The sequence below is a fragment of the Amphibalanus amphitrite genome, unplaced genomic scaffold, assembly GCF_019059575.1.
Source record: "Amphibalanus amphitrite isolate SeventyFive unplaced genomic scaffold, NRLGWU_Aamphi_draft 000638F_arrow, whole genome shotgun sequence".
Taxonomy (NCBI): domain Eukaryota; kingdom Metazoa; phylum Arthropoda; class Thecostraca; order Balanomorpha; family Balanidae; genus Amphibalanus; species Amphibalanus amphitrite.
In genome coordinates, this window is record NW_024882132.1 from 125,849 (window position 1) to 144,317 (window position 18,469).

General features: G+C 63.5%; 1 protein-coding gene across 6 annotated transcripts in view; it reads left to right on the forward strand.

Annotated features, from left to right (window-relative positions):
* The window catches only part of LOC122363758 (stromal interaction molecule homolog), a 45,143-nt gene that overhangs the window by 16,043 nt on the left and 10,631 nt on the right, over positions 1–18,469 (forward strand). For all 6 annotated transcript variants that reach the window (XM_043333374.1, XM_043333373.1, XM_043333370.1 and 3 more), the window contains exons 4-5: positions 13,661–13,902; positions 17,476–17,591. In XM_043333374.1, the coding sequence (XP_043189309.1) occupies positions 13,661–13,902; positions 17,476–17,591 (358 nt within the window). The remainder of the gene's footprint in view (positions 1–13,660; positions 13,903–17,475; positions 17,592–18,469) is intronic.

An 18,469-nucleotide genomic window follows, 5' to 3' on the forward strand; every position in this document is an offset into this window, starting at 1 on the left:
TGCGGATAGATAATATGGACGCAGTCATGTGACGTCATGCTCAGTGCTGCAGTCAACTGATGACTCTCTAGTGTCTTGTGTCGGTAATTTTGGCAGCCGTACTCTGCGTAGTGGACGGTGGGGGCTCACCGCTCTGCGGACCGCGGCTGCGCGGCGGGGTCGTGACGCGCCCGGACGCCAGGGCCGTGCTCCGTCCGCTGCTGGGACGGCTGGGGTCAGGGTCGTGTTCCCCGGCGCCGGGTCGCTGCCGTACCGCAGTCAGCTGGCGGTGCCGTACCGCAGTCAGCTGGCGGTGCCGTACCGCAGTCAGCTGGCGGTGCCGTACCGCAGTCAGCTGGCCGTGCCGTACCGCAGTCAGCTGGCGGTGCCGTACCGCAGTCAGCTGGCGGTGCCGTACCGCAGTGAGCCGGTCGGCCATGGCTACCTATTACAGTGTTGACGCCTGGCTGCTCGATTCAATCGATGCTTACCGCCGCGGCTGTGTCGCGCGGCCGGGCCAGCCATTATAATTGGGGTCCACCGCCGCGACTGTATCGGATTCTCGGGTCAGCCATTATTCTCTGGACCTGTGTTTTAGCCCAGGCTCAGCGCGCAGCTATGTACAGCTATGTATCGCTGGCCTTGTGTTGGATTGTATGCCATTCACAAGCTGCTCCTGTTTAGTGTATATCTTCATGAACGGACCGTGTGGCGCCGTCCCACTAACACGTGCTCTGGGCCTGCGATATGCAGTCGCGTGTCCACTGTCCATTGCGCGTCACTGGTTACCAACAGTCGAGGTTCGCCACCGCCCTCTCCCAGCCGTGACTCAAATGGAAACTGTCGGTGATTATTTACGGCTGGGTTTCTATTACCAGCGCGACGCCCGAGCCGGCGACTGTTGCTGAACCGACACCAGTGCGGCGTGTCTTCACGGTGTCAGGGGCGGTCACATTCTCACCGAGTGAGAGCGCTCACCTGGACACGGGGTGGGCCGGGTGGACCGGGAGCGAGGCTCGTGGGCCAGTGACGATACGTCAGCCGTGAGCAGCGCCTAGTGAGGGGAGGTAGGGCTATAAGGACCACTATCCGCAGCCGACCGAGCAGAGTCCGCCGGCCCGCGGAGCTGCCGGAGCAGTCGCGGCCGGTGTGTTTTGACGCGGCCACCGGCACTGCGGGCCGTGTTGACCGGCGACGACCCCGGGTCAGCCGCAGACCCCCCGTCGGCGCCTGTTTGGGTTGGCCCGGCGGCCGAGCGCATTTCCAGCGGCTCCTCTGTCCGCCGACTTCCGGACGGTTCCGGAGTGCCGGAGCCGCCCGGAGCGGTCCGGCTCCGCCGGCAGAGGGTCCGTGGCGGGCCGGCCGCGGTCGTCTCTCCGTCCCCCGCTCCCCGCAGCTCTCGCGGTGTGGCCGCCACGCTAACCGGCCGGCCGGTCTGCCACGGAGCCGCCCGGCCGTTCTCACATACCCGCGCGCACCCACCCCACCCGGCGACCTCGATTTGCCCTCACGGCCGCCGCCCGCCAGCCAGCCTCTGCGGAATGCGATACCGGCCGTTATTAATTTCCCATGTAAGCCGCGGCGTATTATACATCGTATGTCGTTACTGACGCCGTGACCGCGGCTGAGTGGCGTCGGGACCGCTGCCGGCGCTAGCAGCTAGTCGGGTCTGCTGTCCGCGGTCCGCTGCCGGCGCAGTGCCGGTGCAGCGCCGCGGCTGTCCCGCCCCCGGCGCCTGCTCTCATCACTCACGAGCGCCCCAGAGCGCCGGCCGGCCGACCGGCCCGGCTCACCTCCGGGCGGGCTGCGGCACCACCGCGCCGGATCGCTCTCCGGCGCGTGTGAGCTCCGCTCGGCCGAGGACTGCAAACGCTCCAGTTTGGGGCGGCGCTAAATGCCGCTGGTCGATGCTGATATGCATCGATTAATCAGGTTATCGTCCTGTTTTCCCCACACCGCACCTGAAGCAGTTCCTCGTATTGCGAAACTCGTCCTAAGTAGCCTCTCGCTGCCGCCTGTTCCATCAGCATGACGGCTCAAAACTCCTCTTTGGGGCGGTCGAGTTCTGAGCGTGGTCGGCCCAACCCCGCGGTGCCTCCGGTGGTCGGCGGGCCGGCCGTGACCCCCGTCGATAGGTCACGGTCGTGCTGGAGGAGGGGGAGGGGAGAGCGGCCGCCGCGCCGGGAGGGCACGGACCGGTCCGCGGCACCTCAGCCGTGCTGGCCGGGGGAGGCGTGTGGCCGACCGGGGGAGGCGTGTGGCCAACCGGGGGAGGCTTGTGGCCGACTGGGGAAGCGTGTGTCCGACTGGGGAGGTATGTGGCCGACCGAGCTGGTGGTGAGAAGAGAACGAAAGGAGGCACCTGCCGACCATGCGTCACCACACTTGTCTGGAGGAAGGATTTGGAATGAAGTCAAGGTCGGACGACTTTGAAACATCAGATCCGCTTCAGATCATCTATCCTACCTGGCAGCTTAATAACCTGTAACACCAGGATCAAACGCCAATTCCGCTGCAGCCCAATTTGTGGTAACTAAACGGTAACGTTCTCTCGGCGCAGATCGTCAGTGGCCCACTCATCCTAGTCCTGGCGATCCCGCGCGGTTGTACCACGACTCGCGCTCCCTAAAGCGAATCCGAACTTCGTGCAATACATCATTACATGTTATTTGCAGCATGCAATGCATATAATCCTAAATCGATTTCGGGAACTAAGAATTTCCATGCGGTCATAACTTTTGTTCGGCTGGATCTCCCAACCATAAACCGACGGTATAATCCTGAGGACGGCCTTGCAGGAGGGATGATCAGGCTCGGTAAACAGTTCCTTCCAATGTGCGGGGTCCGCGCGGCTGCACGGTGGCCGCTCTGACGGACGGGTGGCCGCTGATTCATCAATCACTATTGGTCGGCTTTGCGGCGACCAATACCGTGGGGTGCAGCGCGCGGCTCGGAGCTGCGGTGGCATTTGGCGGCAGTCGCACGCGCCCGGCCGCCGCCGCCACCGCCTGTCGACCGCGGATGGCTGATCTGACGCCGATTACGCCTCTGATCCGACGCCGATATGACCGCTGAGTAGACCGCTGAGCTGACGCCGATTTCGCCGCTGCTCCGACGCCTAGGCTGACCGCTGATCTGACCACGAGCTGCGGTCGCCACCCTCGTCTTGTGGCAATCGACGACAGGCTGCCGTCCTGGCTGACCGGCCTCCAGTCTCCGCACCGCCTCGAAGCCCAGCGTCTAGCCGCTCCGGCGGGTTGACGTAGGGCGCGGCGGTGTATTTGTGCAGGTCACCACCCCGCAAGGTGTCCGCGCGGTGTATTTGGTGGTGGGGCACTCCCCCGCGAGGTGTGTGCGTGGTGTATTTCGTGGTGGGGCACACCCCCGCGAGGTGTCCGCGCGGTGTATTTGGTGGTGGGGCACTCCCCCGCGAGGTGTCGGCGCCGGCAGCCGCCCGACTTGGCACGCTGTCGGTACCGACGCACCCGTCGATCGTCGGCCGGTGGTCGTCGGCAGTACGCGCGGCGAGCGACGGACGGACGGCCGCGGCGCCCTCCTCTCGTCCGTCCGCGCCGGCCTGGTCAGCTCGCCGCCCTGACCGACCGACCGACCGCGCCCGGACCGAACTGGGAGCTGACTGAGCCCGCGCCGTGCCGTCCACCCGTCTGGTGCAACGGAGAGACTGTGAACGTCGCCGGCTGAGCAGTGTGGCGGCGGTGTCAGCAGGCTCCTGTGGCGCGTCCGCTCTCCACTCAGCGAGTGTTTTCCAACTCTGCCTCCCGTCTGATCGGTGCTGCTGCGGCTCACCCCTCTCCACTGCTGCACCGCTGACTCTCGCTGACACCGCTGACCACCTCTGACCGCCGCTGACCGTCGCTGACCCCCGGGCGCGCCCGGCGGCATGGGGTGATGCCATGCGACCGGCGTGGCTCTCGGTGCTGGTGGCAGCGCTGCTGGCCGGGCGGCCCGGTGCTCTGCCGGACGGGAACGGCTCCCGGGCGCCGCCGACTCCGACCGTCTCCGTGTTCCAGGTAGGCCGTGAACCGAGCCCGCACGGCAATCAGTGTCTGCAGGTGGGGTTGTGCGGTATCACTGTGGAGTCTTACAGTGTCCGCAGCTGACGACAGAGCTCGGCACCCGACACGGTCCGTGGACAGTGCCCGGAAAGACAGGCTCTGTAGGTGAGGTCTGGGACTGAATGTGGCCTGGCAGGCAGGCTTTTCAGAGGGGCTAAGACTGGGTGTAGCAAAGGCAGACTCGGTAAGTAGAGGGTGGTTGGGAAGGCCTTGTGTTGACAGGCTGGTGCATTGAAGGCGGTTCGGGAAAACAAAGCGGGAATGGAGCTGGGTGGTACAGGAGCATGACTGGTCAGAGCTCTGGTATGCTGCTTGCACGCTCGGCGTCCCGTCGTTTTCCCAGGCCGACGGCCGAGGCGTGGCTGTCGCGGATGAACGCTTTCTCACTGAGCCGTCGGACGTTAGTTCCGGTGGTTCACTCTTACCGGACTACTGGCTCGTTCTCGCTGGGCTGTGAGCTACCAACTCCGGTAGCTGCGAATACCTTACTGCATAAGGCGCTCGTATTTCCCTCCCTGGTCTGCCTGGACCAGGATCCCTCGTCATCGGCGTGTCATCATAAGCAGGGTGCCCTCACAGACAGTAGAGGCGCTCTCACAGTCGGGTGCAGTGTCCACAGTTGAACGCACTGCCCTCACAGTCGGGCGCAGTGTCCTTTCTCAGTAGGTCTGAGTGGCGCGGCCACCGCTGCCCCGCGTCGCTCTCCGACCGGCCGGCTTGTGGATGTGGGCTGGCCGGGCGTGCGGGGGCGGCCTAAGCGGCTTGTGAGGTGACCGGCTACAGCGGATTTACATTGATGTCCGCAGTAATAACGGTGAAATCACCTGCGCACCACAAAGTCATGTCCACGTCGTGTAAATCGCTCATCTACAGCGCTGCGCTCACTGCACCTCAAAGCCGGCTTCACTGTTGATGTTGAGTTAGTGCGTCGCACGTACCTTCCGTGCCAGCCTTACAAAGTTTGGGGGAATGGGACTGAACTTGTGCAAAGTGGGCTTATTCGCACCGAACGGCCAAAGTCTGCATCCCGGAACTAGAATGCACTGCGCAGGACTCTGAACTATGGCCTGTGCTGTGTGACCGGGACCGGCGTGTGCTGTGCTGTGCTCACTGCTCAGTCGCCCGACTCGTCTGCGCTGTGTGACCTGGAGCAGTGCGCTGTAAGATCGAGTTTGCCGGAAGCGACAGTTACTCCGACGGACGCAGTCACCGCGGTCGGTTTCCGTGTCTACGTTTGTATTGTATGTATCTACCTCTCTGTAAGTGTACACTCTATCCTCTGTCTCTATCTCTGTATATGTGTCTATCCCTCTGTGTGTGTTTCCATTTCTCAGTGTGTTTATCTCCCTTTCTCCGTTTCTTATCCATGCTCCATGCTCCCTTTCCCCCTTTTACCGTTTTGTGTCCTGCGCCTCGTATCTGCTCGTTACCTGTGTCCAGTCGGACACGGCATTTGTCCGAGACTGGGGCCGTTTGTGTTGGCCGTCGTTTTGGGTCAATGTCGATGGAGCTGCGCGGTGCGCACGCCGAGCTGGCAGTAGCTACGCACTGTCGGGGGAGCGGCACTGAGTCGCCCCTGACTGAGTTCTCCCGGCCGGGCGCGCTGCGGCTGGTCCAGCCCGGACCGCTGCCTGCCCCACTCCCAGGTGCCGCGGATGCGGCGGAGGCGGGGGCGGGGGCGGGGAGAGAGCTATCGCACGCCATCGCTGGACACGCTCCAGCCAAGAGCACGTGACCCGCACCTTTTTGCTGGGTCGCACTTGGCGGCTGAGGCCGCGGCCATGAAAACGGCCCGTTTTTGCCGAGCACGCGCTGTCTGTGCGTGCCAGCTGACACGGTGTGGCTGCTGCACACGATGTGTAATTAAAGCGGCACGCCTCGGCGGCCTTGCGGTGGCTGGCTGCGGTGGCTGGACGGACCGTTTAGGAAGCGGTGCTGGGAGTGGTTCATTTAGCTGGGATATACATAGTTATTACGCAGAACATGACCACCACGCGTGGAAAGCGGCTTGGTTGGATTTAATGGGATTACGGTGTGCTGGATGCACTGAGGGTTCCTTACTTGTGTCGGTAATGCAATGCCACTAGGGATATGGTTAGGTGAAGCGAGCACCGAACAGTGGGAACTTTGCGGTTGTAAATACACGGTATGGTATGTCTGATCACAGCCATGCATGTACTATATATTGCATAGATTGATTTTTACAACGTTGACGCTCATTGAGTCGTCTTTACCACAAGCGAATTCGTGTTATCGTTTTCGAAGGAATTTGTCGTCATTCATTAATCATCAGCAGAGTGTTGCCCGGCGGTGGTTACCAGGCGCTGTCGGTAAATGTCCCGCCGGGCGGTACCGTTGTGGGCTGTAAAACCGGGCGGCGCGGCGCTACTTACACGGGTCTCACTCGGCGCTGTCGCCGGGCGGTGCGGGTACAATCTGGGAATCTGCCGCCGCCGGCCGGTGGCGTGGAGCTGACCGGTAAGCACCATCAGCCGACGGACGGATGGGCGGACGGACATACATTCAGACGGACGGGTGGGGAAAGTCGGTCCGGGGCGGACGCGGCGCCGGCCACGGGGCACGGCCGGGCGCGGGGCTCCCCGCCGCCAAGGTCGGTGGTGGCCGCCCGGTGTTTCTGGTGTCTGTGGTGCCCGTGGTGCTGCGGTGGGGTGGCGGCCGATCGCGGTCCTCTGGCCGCACCGCCCACCGCCACTGGGCCTCGCCGCCTCACCCGTCTGCCTTCTGCCGGCCGCCAGTGTCAGGGCCACGGGTCGATACGGACAGACTCATCCACTGTCCGCCGCCCCCGCGGTCAGCCTCCTGTAGGCCGCCAGTGTCACGGCACGGGTCGATAGGGACACGGCTCCACCGGCGTCCAATTGTCCCTCGCTGTGGGCCAGGGCCGCCCACCCCGCTACCTCCCGGCGGCGGTGTGCCGGCAGTCGCTAGATGCCCGGCCTCTGGCCAGTATGACTGGGAGGATGGGAGGCAGTGACAGGTGCGGAAATTACCCCGTCCTCCAGTGCCGGCCCTGGACGCTATCAGCTGTGTGTCATGCGTGCGCCCCGAACGAGCAGGGACGTAGCTTAACCAACGGGTTCCAGGAAACCGAGTCTGAGTTTACCTGAGACCACCAAGAGGGCCGCGAAGGTCTGACGATAGTGCTTTTTTAACGTGGAGAGATTGCACCAAGGTCAAGCGGCACCGTTATCGGACCCTCCAGCTGGAGCACGGTCCAGCGGAGTGGTCCGCTCTGTCCCCTGAGTACAGGCGGCCAGCCCCGGGAGATTGATCCGGCCAGTCCGGCGGACTCAGTCCTCGGGTCAGCCCGGCGGATTGGTCCGCACTGTCATCTGGTCAGCCCCGGCGCACTGGTCCGCTCCGCTCTGTACACTGAGTACGGCCGGCCAGCCCCGGCGGACTGATCCGGTCAGTCCGGCGGACTGGTCCGCTCCGTCCCCCGGGGACTGGTCCGCTCTGACCCCCAGTCATCCCGGCAGACTTGTTCGTTCTGTCCCCCGCGTTATGGTCCGCTCTGTTCCCCGGCTGGGCCCGTTGGTCTAGTTTGTCCCCGGCGACACGGGCTCTCGCCGTCCCTCGTTGGTCGGCCTGGTCCGGTCGGACCGCTCTGCCCGTTGGCCCGTTGGCTCTGTCCGTTGGCGGCTGGACCCCGTCGGTCGCGCCGGTCCTCTCAGAGTTCCGACGGACGGACTTCGGGGTCACTGGAGCCGGGCGGGCTGGCGACAGTCGCCTCGGGCTGACGGTGCCGGCGCGGGGGCGGCGAATGGGAGACGGCCCGCCGGGTCCGATGGCCTGCTGACGTCACTGTGACGTCATCTGGCCCGCCGATCGTTACCGGGAGTTGCAGTGCACCGTGCCGACCCGCCGTGACCCGGGCCGAGAGCCCGTGCCGGTGGGAGGGTCAGACGGCGGGGCGCCACCCAGCACCGGTCGCAGTCGGCGACTGGACGCCCATCCCACAGCCACTGAGAGTGCTGCCGACTAACGAGAGCAGGATTAGGATGGGAGTGACTGTATGCAACTGCATTATATTCACATCACACACACACCATATTCGTTGGACGCCATTGAGCGCAATCAAGTATAGTGGTCGGATTTGATGAGCTGACTTCGTCTTGTACATACCAGTTTAGCTGAAACGCTGGCACGCTTTTGCTGAATTTAGCCATGTGCCATTTTAGCTCAGTTTCAGGTTGGCTTTTGCTGAACTTAGCCACGTGCCATTTTAGCTCAGTCTCAGGCGGGCTTTTGCTGAATTTAGCCATGTGCCATTTTAGCTCAGCCTCAGGCGGACTTTTGCTAAATTTAGCAATGTGCCATTTTAGCTGAGCCTCAGGCGCGCTGTTGCTGATTGTAGTTTATAGTTATGTGTGGCTCTGTGTGACCGGCTGAGACGCCGCGTGGCCCAGACGCGCCTGGGGGACGCCGTCTAGCCGACACTGACAAATGTGTCTAGAGGGGGGTGTCCTGTTACATATGTGGCGACGGGGGCGCCGAGTCGCGGTGGCGGCGGCGCCGAGTCGTGCGAGAGGGTTGGCAGTGTGGTTGGAACGGTCGCGGGAGAAGCACCCAATACACTCGACTACAAGCTATTTCGGCGCCATGCCTAAAGTGAAGGCAGCTGCGAGTGCTAGTGCTGGTGTGACGCCGACGGCAGCGGAGTCCGGCGGAAGGGCCACTTTCGACCCTCGGCTAATACCCGAGTTCAGTGGCGAAGGGACCGGTGCGGACATAGTGGAATGGTTCACCCGTGCCGAGGTGTTGAGCAAGCACCATGGGGTGAATCTGGCGCTCGTGCTGCCAGCACGACTGACTGGCGGTGCCTTCGCGGTCTGGCTGCAGATGTCAGAGGAGAGCCGCCGCTCCGTGGACAGCGTCAGGGACGCGCTGTACGACGCCTTCGCCATGGACCCGCTGGCGGCCTACGACGCGTATGCCAGCCGCCGTCTGCAGCCCGGCGAGTCGGCCGACGTATATCTGGCGGACCTGCGCCGGCTGGCCACGCTGTACGGAGGTGTATCAGAAAAGGCCCTCGCGTGTGCCTTCATCGCTGGACTGCCGGACACCGTCCGCAGCGCGATTCGGGCCGGCACTCGAGCAGAGGCGCTGGACCTGGCCAGCATTCTGACGAGGGCGCGGGCAGTGCTCAGTGACGAGCGCACCTCCACGGTGGCGGCAGCGGCCCGTGAGCAGGTCGACAGAGCAAGCCGCCGTGAGCCGACGGAGCGCAGAACCAGCCGCCCCCCGCCGCGCTGTTGGGTATGTGACCAGGTGGGTCACATCGCAAGAAGGTGCCCAAACGGTCGGGAGACCGCGTCAGCGCCAGCGCCGTCTCCCAATCAGTAGCGCGCACACTTCCGGTCGTGTGGATCAGCGTGGACGGGCGTAAGTGCCGTGCTCTAGTGGACACGGGCTGCACGGACACACTCGTTCATGCTGGAGCCTGCTCGGACTGGTCACCGCGCCCGGTCAACATGATGACCGTGAACGGCGGGACGCTGCGCTGTCTGGGCATCGCTGAGATCACCGTGCAGCACCGGGAGAACCGGGCGAGCCTGACGGCCCTGGTCGTACCCGATCGGCCGCTGGGCATGGACGTGGTGCTCGGTATGTCTGGTATTGTGGCATTGGGCGGGGTGTGTGTGAAGATGCCCAATGGCGTGGAATTTGGTGCGGCAGTGGTGCCGGCAGCGGCAGCGGCGGTGGCGCCGACAGTGGTGACGGGGGCGGTGCCGGCTGTGGAAGCAGCGGCACCGGCGGTGACGGCGGTGGCGCCGGCGGTGCCGACGGTGGTGACAGGAGCGGCGCCAGCAGCGACGGCGGCGGTGGCGGTGCCGCCGCTGGTGACAGGGGCGAGGCCAGCTGCTGGGACAGCGGTGCCAACGGAGACGGCGCCGCCAGCAGCGACGGCGGCGGTGGCGGTGGCGACGCCAGCTGTGCGTACGGTGGCCCCTAAAGTCGTGGGAACGGCGGCCGCGGTGCAGGGCGAGACGGCGGCGGCAGGGCCGGTGACAAATGGGGCAGTGGTGGCGGCCAATGCCAAGGCCGCGGCAGGGACGGCGCCCGTGACGGGGGCGGGTCCGGTGAGAGGGGCGGCGCCGGCCGCCAGTGTGGACCGTGGGGACCTGTCAGTGGACGCCGTGGATTTTACGGCCCGGTTTTCGGCGGACAGTGGCGAGTGGACGGTGGCCTGGAAGTGGACAGACGGAGAGGGCCCGGACCGCCTCCACAATACTGTCGCCCAGTACAAAGTGCCGGACGCAGCACGGCCAGCCTATGACGAGGAGCTGGAACTGTGGGCTCGAGAGGGGTGGCTGCAGCCATATGACGAGCGAGTGGACGGCCCAGCGCGCGGTCTGATACCTCTGATGGCGGTTGAACAGCCCAACAAGGACAAGGTGCGGCCGGTATTGGATTATCGCGAACTCAACAGGCACGTCACCGCCCATACAGCAGACGCAGAGGTGTGCGCAGAGCAACTCCGTCGCTGGCGGCGGCACGGCTCACGACTGGCAGTGCTCGATCTGAGAAAGGCCTACATGCAGCTCCGACTGGACAGACGGCTTTGGCCATACCACACCGTACGAGTGCGCGGTCAGCTTCACTGCCTGCAGCGCATGTCATATGGGCTGAATGTAGCTCCGAACATCATGAGATCTGTGGTGCGGACTATACTTGAGCAGAGCGAGGCGGTCAGCCGGGGCGTTCTCCCGTACGTTGACGACCTTCTCGTGAATGAGGACGTCATCTCCGCGGAGCAGGTTGCAGAGCACTTCTCCCGGTACGGCCTTGTCTGCAAGCCACCGCAGCGCCCGGCTGACGGCGCTCGAATGCTGGGGCTGCGGGTGAGCTGTTCGCGCTCGGGAGAGCTGCAGTGGCGCCGGGACAACCCCGTCGGCGCACCGCCAGAGGTGATGACGCGCAGGGCGCTGTTTGCATGGTGCGGCCAGCTGGTTTCCCACCTTCCAGTGGCCGGCTGGCTGCGTCCAGCTGCGGCCTGGCTAAAGAGACGGGCTAATGCTCTCAGTCAGGGCTGGGATGACCCCATCGACGACCCGGACCTGCGCGCTCAAGTCAGCCAAGTGGCTGAAAGGGTGACCTCCAATGACCCGGCCCGTGGACCCTGGAGGCTGACGGGTGAAAAGCTGACCGTATGGACAGACGCCAGCAGCCTCGCCTCGGGCGTCGTCCTGGAAGATCCGGAAGGCGGCGTAGTGGAGGACGGGAGCTGGCTGCGGCCGGAGACTAAGGCAGCCATGCATATAAATATGGCTGAGCTGGACGCGGCGCTCAGCGGCGTCAACATGGCGATCGCGTGGGGGATCAGAGTGATCGATCTCCGCACGGACTCGGCGACCGTTCATAAGTGGGTCGGTGACGCATTGAGCGGCCGGTCGCGTCTCCGGACAAAAGCTCATGCCGAGATGTTGATTCGCCGACGGGTGGACATCATCCGTGAGCTGGTGACTGAATTCCAGTTGACGATCACCATCAAGCTGGTCAAGTCAGATGAAAATCCGGCGGACGAAATGACACGCGTGCCCAAGGAATGGCTTCGAGCCTGCAGGGCAGAGGAGGAAACGGCAACGGCGACAGGCGCGGTGCCGGTGGCGGCTGCAGTGGCGCCGGATGGAGAGTCCACACACCCCGACACGGCTGCAAAAATTCGAGCGGTGCACGAGAACATTGGACACCAGGGTGTCAGGCGCACGCTCTGGTACTTGCGGCGTGACGGAGAGCGGTGGGCCACTAAGCCAGCGGTGCGCGCAGTGATTCGGACGTGTGACGTGTGCCAGTCAATCGACCCGGCACCGACCCGCTGGCGACACGGGTCACTGGGCGTTCAACTGACCTGGGAGCGTCTCGCCATCGATGTCACACACTACCGTGGCGATCACTATCTGACCGTGGTTGACTGTGGTCCGTCCCGCTATGGAATATGGCGGCGATTGCGCCGGTCAGATGCGGCCGAGATCACTGCTCATCTCGAAACCGTCTTTCTGGAGCACGGGGCGCCAGCAGAACTGCTTCTGGATAACGCCACTGAGTTCCGTGGTCGCCGCATGGGAGCGTTCGCGGCGAGGTGGGGCGTGACCCTGCGGTTCAGGGCGGTGCACGAGGCAGGTGGGAACGGCATCGTGGAGCGTCATCACCGGACGATTAAAGTGATGTCAGCTCGGAAAGGGTGTGCCATAGCTGAATCGCTTCATCGCTACAACATGACGCCCCGAGATGGCTCGCAGCCTGAGAGTGCTCCCGCCGCCGGCGTGTTCCGTCGTGTCGGACGTGACCTGCCGGTGACCGGCGCCGGCGGACAGGATGACCGGCCGCCGCCGGCTCTCCCTGCAGACTCGGAGCGGGGAGCCGGCTTTAGGGAGGGCGACCTGGTGTGGGTGCGGCGCCGCGGGCCCGCGACCCGCTGTACTGACGTTTCCCGGCCTGGCACCGTCACACGCATCGTGACCGACCAGCTTATCGAAGTTGACGGTGCTCCGTGGCACGTTAGGTGCGTGCGCCACCGGCACACGGGACAGCCGACGGCGGCCGATCCCCCGATCGAGGACGACAGTGAGCCGGCTATGTCGCTCGGTGCGTCAGAGCATTCATCGGCGGTCGGTGAGACTGATCCCTCTGTAGAGGTGGAGCTGCCGCACTCGACCTCTGAGGAGCCACCGGCTCAGAACAGTACTGAACCGCGACGTAGTGCAAGAGTGGGGGCTCCGCCAGAACGCTTCGGTGTACTAGTACCGAATAATATCGGCTGACTGCTGTAAAGTATTTCGTCTTTCGTGTCTTAAGTGTCTGATGTAGTGCATTGTGTCATATTGCGTGTGTACGTGGAGATGTGTGATCTTAAAGATCAGGGGGACGTGTAGTTTATAGTTATGTGTGGCTCTGTGTGACCGGCTGAGACGCCGCGTGGCCCAGACGCGCCTGGGGGACGCCGTCTAGCCGACACTGACAAATGTGTCTAGAGGGGGGTGTCCTGTTACATATGTGGCGACGGGGGCGCCGAGTCGCGGTGGCGGCGGCGCCGAGTCGTGCGAGAGGGTTGGCAGTGTGGTTGGAACGGTCGCGGGAGAAGCACCCAATACACTCGACTACGACTACACTGATTTAGCCATGTGCCATTTTTAGAGCCTCAGGCGCGCTGTTTGATTACGGGTAATGAATGGTCCTCGGGTTGTTAATCAGGAGGTAGTGGGCACTCCATTAGTCTGCAGCAGTGTCCCGGCCCAGGGCACTGCTTGGTGAGGTAGTTTGTAATTACAAAACCTCGTTTTTGTAATTCATTTTTATTTTGTGATACACGTTCGCTGTTTTTTATATGGCATTTTTAAAATTTTCGATTAATGCCTTTCCTATTGAATTGTTTTTTTCTGGTTTGTTTTGTTTTGCGTATATTCAGCCGGTTTGGCCGAACAGTGTCTTATTTTGTAAATTGTTGAACGTCTTGCTCTAATCGTGTTGACCTGCGATCCACCCAGGGTACCACTGCTGGACCCTCCGTGCCCGCCGCTGACGGTCCGTGTCCCGGTCCCTCCGCGCCCGCCGCTGACGGTCCGTGTCCCTGGTGCCGGCAGTTTCTGCGCGAGGAGCTCAACTACGTGCAGGGCTACGGGAGCCGGCAGGACCTGTTCCACCGCTCTGACCAGAGCCAGGACACGGCCGTGTCGGTGCGCGAGCTGTGGGAGCACTGGCGCCGCTCGGCCGTGCACAACTGGACCACCGAGCAGACCGTGGAGTGGCTGGTGCGGCACGTCCACCTGCCGCAGTACCGCGACACATTCGAGCTGCACCACATCGCCGGGCCGGCGCTGCCCAGGTCAGTAGGGGTCACCCCCCCCCCCCACACACACACACCGCGATACCTTCGAGCTGCACCACATCGCCGGGCCGGCGCTGCCCAGGTCAGTAGGGGGTCACCTGTACCGCGACACAGGCCGGCGCTGCCCAGGTCAGTAGGGGGTCACCTGTACCGCGACACAGGCCGGCGCTGCCCAGGTCAGTAGGGGTACTGGCTACATTGCGTACTAGGTCTGTGGTTACTGGGACGCAGCAGCTCCGGTCACTTTTTGCTGCATCATTGGTATGGTATATTGCAAGGTATGGATCGTAGTTAGACGTGATACTTTCATCACATTAGAGAAAATATGTCGGACCCAGACAACACCAGTCAGCTACCTTCTTGTACCACATGTACCGTCCTCTACCATATATGTTTATTGTTAGGTTGTAATGAATGTTTTCTGAACTGAACAATAGCCGTTTAGCAGTGAACAGGTGGCAGTTGTGGCTGACAGGAGCCGGCGCCGTTCAGACGAGCGCCGCCCGGCTGGCGGGGTAAGCCCAGCCGCGGTGTATGGGGCTGACGGGCGGGGTGGACGGAGCGCCTGTCGCCGGCTGCGCGCCGGCCGCGTGCCGCTCCCGACAGGCTAAGGTCGGCGCTGTTGGGCGGCCGGCGCAGCTGTCTGCCGGTGTTGGGGAGCTGGCAGCGCCGGCCGGCGGCCCTGACCGACGCCATCCGTCCCGGCCGGGAGACTCTGTGCGTCGCTCCGGTCGGCGGCTGACGGTCTGCCGTCGATAGATGGTCATGGGTACCCGTCGAGTCGGCAGTCAGACAGTCGGACGGGCGGGACGTCGGGTCGGCAGCGGCGCTCCATGGGACGTTTGGGCTCTGTCACTGCTGGCAGCAGTCCGGCCGCGCCTCCCACTCAGCCCCGCCCCCGCCCCGCCCACGCCCCCGTCGGAGGCCGCCGGTGCTTCATTTGAGCCGTGACGACCGACGAGAAGGAGATCCGCGCTGCAGAGGCCGGGGGTGACAGCTGACAGCGGCCCCGGCGGTGGTCCGGCAGTCGACAGTGCGCCCACACCCCGAGTCCCCCGCGACCTGACCCGTCAACAGGTCCCGACGGACGGTGCGCCGGCGCCCACAATCCGAGGGTCCCCTGTGACCTGACCTGAGTGGCACCGTGACCGATGTGGTTTGTTATGGCGCACTGCGCTGATTGCCGGTCCCGGCTGACCCTCCTGGACAGAGATGTCGGACTCTGAGGCGTTTGCGGGTGCCCAGAGCCGCTCTCACGGGCCGTCCCCAGCCGTCTGATCCCAGTCCTGAGTCCTGACCCGCTCACGGGTCGTCCCTGCCGTCTGCCCCCAGTCCTGACCCGGTCACGAGCCGTCCCGCCGGGCACGTACTGACTCAGCACGGCCAGCACGGCGGCGTGCCATCGGCGGCCGGCATTCCGCGCACCGCCCCCGCCCCCGCCCCCGTCCCCGCCCGTCAGTCGGTCGGAGATGAGGCGGCGCCGCGCCGGCTCGGCTGACGGGCCGGGCCGAGCCGAGCGCGCGCGCTGAGCGGGCCACTTGTGGCTGTCACCGTTCCCTGACTACCGGTGCGGTGCGCCGGCCGACCGGACCGAGGGCGCTGAGCTGGAGTAGGACGAGCCGCCGGGACGCTGTCTGGGCGCTCCGTCTGCTGTCTCTGAAGTCACTGCTGTTGGGTTGTCTGCCTGTCTCTGAGGGCTGGGGCTCTCGCAGTGCCCGAGTTGTCTTTGTCTCTGCCGCTGATGACCACTGAGGGGCTCTCGTTCGTCTCTCACGATGGTCAGAAGGACGGCCGCCGCATGCTGATGAGCGCCCCGAGAACCAGAGGCGCCGCGCCGCCCCTGACCGAACCCGTGGCGGCACGTCGGGCGGGGTCGTATGGTCGGTGCTCGGGAGAGTCGGGAGGGGTTCGGAGCGCCGCCGCAGCCATACACCTGAACGGTGCTGTCCGTGATGCGGTGGCGCCGTGACGCTCCCGGCGGCCGCGGCGGCGGCTCTGGTGTCACGCTGTTGTCCTTGGCCAGTGCAGCGCGGTGCCGCGATGTATTGTGATGGTGGCTGCTTTGTGGTTAGGCTCGCCGCTGGGGCGCACCGGTGGCGACAGACAAAAGCCGCCGGTGTCTATTTACAGCAGCCGGCCGGCTGCGGTCCGGCCCGAACAGGCTCGATGCGTTCGACCGTGCCCGGCTCGGCGATGTGCTGAGGCGGCTCACGGGTCGTCTCGCAGCCGCCTGCGAGTTGGGGCACCGTATGAGCCTGCGCGGCGTTGGTTGGCAGGACGCGCTGCACCGTCGGTAGCTGGTGGTGGGTGGGGTGGGACGCGCCGCACTATCGGTAGCCGGCGGTGGGTGGGATGGGACGCGCTCTACTCTCGGTAGCCGGCGGTGGTCGCTGGTAGGAGAGGCCTCTGTCGGAGGTGCCGACACCGTCCTCCGTCGGGCCGTGTCTCCCCCTCCCCGGGATGACGACAGGCTCCCAGTTGCGACACGGCCTCCCCGTAATGGCCCGAGTGACGCGGCAGTCCGGCCGAACACTGGTCCAGGCTCGTGCTATTACCTAATGTGAGTTATAACGGCCAGATTGAGGCTGTTCAACATGTCATTACCTGTCCTTGGCACTCGGAGATTCAATTATTTGCATTTGATTAATGTTTATTTTGCGAGGGCGCGAATGGTCTTTCATCTGGTTTATTTATTACATGTATGCCTCATGCATTATAACTCTCGTGCTGCTGTGTTTGTCTGTTTTGAAACAGAGCATTATGCTGTCGGAGTTCGAGTGAGCTCAGTTTCTACGGCCTGGGTCTGTGCCAAATAGTAGGATAACAGACCGCGCACTGCAGGTTATTATTTGATTTGGAACAGACCCTGTCTCCAACTCTCTCAGCAATGAATGGCTTCTGCCAGAAATAGGGAAGCCGGACCCACGGTCCAGTTAGTCCGCCTGGTCCAGTTGTCAGTCCGGTCCAGCTCCGTGTGGTCCAGATGGTCCGTCTGGTCCATCCGTCTGGTCCAGCTAGTCCGTCTGGTCCAGATGGTCCGTCTGGTCCAGTTAATCCGCGTGGTCCAGATTGTCCGTCTGGTGCGGTGTTTGTCCGTTTGGTTCAGTTGGCTCGGCGACTGTCTGTAGTGACCTGCGCTGCCGGCTGTGCGGCGGCATGTGAAGCCATCAGTGGGGTTGTCTAGGGCCGTTCGAGGCACACTGCCACCTCTCCTGCCCCGGCACAGATCTGATCAGGTTTGCTGTCTGTTCTCCTGTCTCCCTCCCTCCTCCAGGCTCCAAGACGCACAATCTGTGTCTGGATGTTCTCCAGTGTGGCTGACGCCGCGCCGCTCTGGTCAGGAATGGTGTCTGGGAGGTCCCCAATATGGGCGACGCTGCGCCGCTCCGAACGATGGTCGGATAGGAGACTACACCAGAAACTACAACAAACTGTTCAAACTGCCGCACATGCCCCGTGGTCGCACAAGCGGCAGCCCGTGGTCCGTGGCAGTACAAACTGTAAACTGTGCCCCTCAAATGTTACAGTGCGTCCTGCAGCACTAACCGAACTGCGGTGCCGTGTCGCCAGGCTGGCGGTCAACAACAACCACTACCTGTCGGGCGTGCTGGGCATCAAGGACCCGCGCCACAAGCAGAAGATCATGCTCAAGGCCATGGACGCCGTGCTCTTCGGGCCTCCGAAAGGTAACGACGCGCCGGCCGCGCGGTGGGCCGCTCGCGCTGGCGTCGACCCGGTGTGCCGACCGGTATGGTGGGAGATGGTAATCTACGCGGCGGGTGGCTTGTGATTGGATTGTCAGGGGGTCTCTATTTGGTATGGTATCTCTATGTCCGTGTGAACTGTGATGTTCTAACGGAAATACCACCCTGTATGATATTTCTATTTTTGTGTGATATTGTAGCAGAAATGCCATCCGGTAGGATCATCAGAAAGTAAACAGCATTTCAATGATTGCCTGCTGGCTTCATGTGCCCAGTTAGGGGTTAGGCATCGGGCATCGACTTTTTGACATTTAACAGTAGGGCATGTTGTCCCCAGACTCGAGCACTCTGGTGAGGGACGCCCCGTGTCCCCAGACTCGAGTAACCTGGTGAGGGACGCCCCGTGTCCCCAGACTCGAGTACCCTGGTGAGGGACGCCCTCCCCTTACCGGGACTCGAGCGCCCTGGCGAGACACGCTCCCCTATACCGGGACTCAGTAACCTGGTGAGGGACGCCCCGTGTCCCCAGACTCGAGTAACCTGGTGAGGGACGCCCCGTGTCCCCAGACTCGAGTACCCTGGTGAGGGACGCCCCGTGTCCCCAGACAGTAACCTGGTGAGGGACGCCCCGTGTCCCCAGACAGTAACCTGGTGAGGGACGCCCCGTGTCCCCAGACTCGAGGGGCGTCCCCAGACTCGAGTAACCTGGTGAAGGACGCCCCGTGTCCCCAGACTCGAGTAACCTGGTGAGGGACGCCCCGTGTCCCCAGACTCGAGTAACCTGGTGAAGGACGCCCCGTGTCCCCAGACTCGAGTAACCTGGTGAGGGACGCCCCGTGTCCCCAGACTCGAGTAACCTG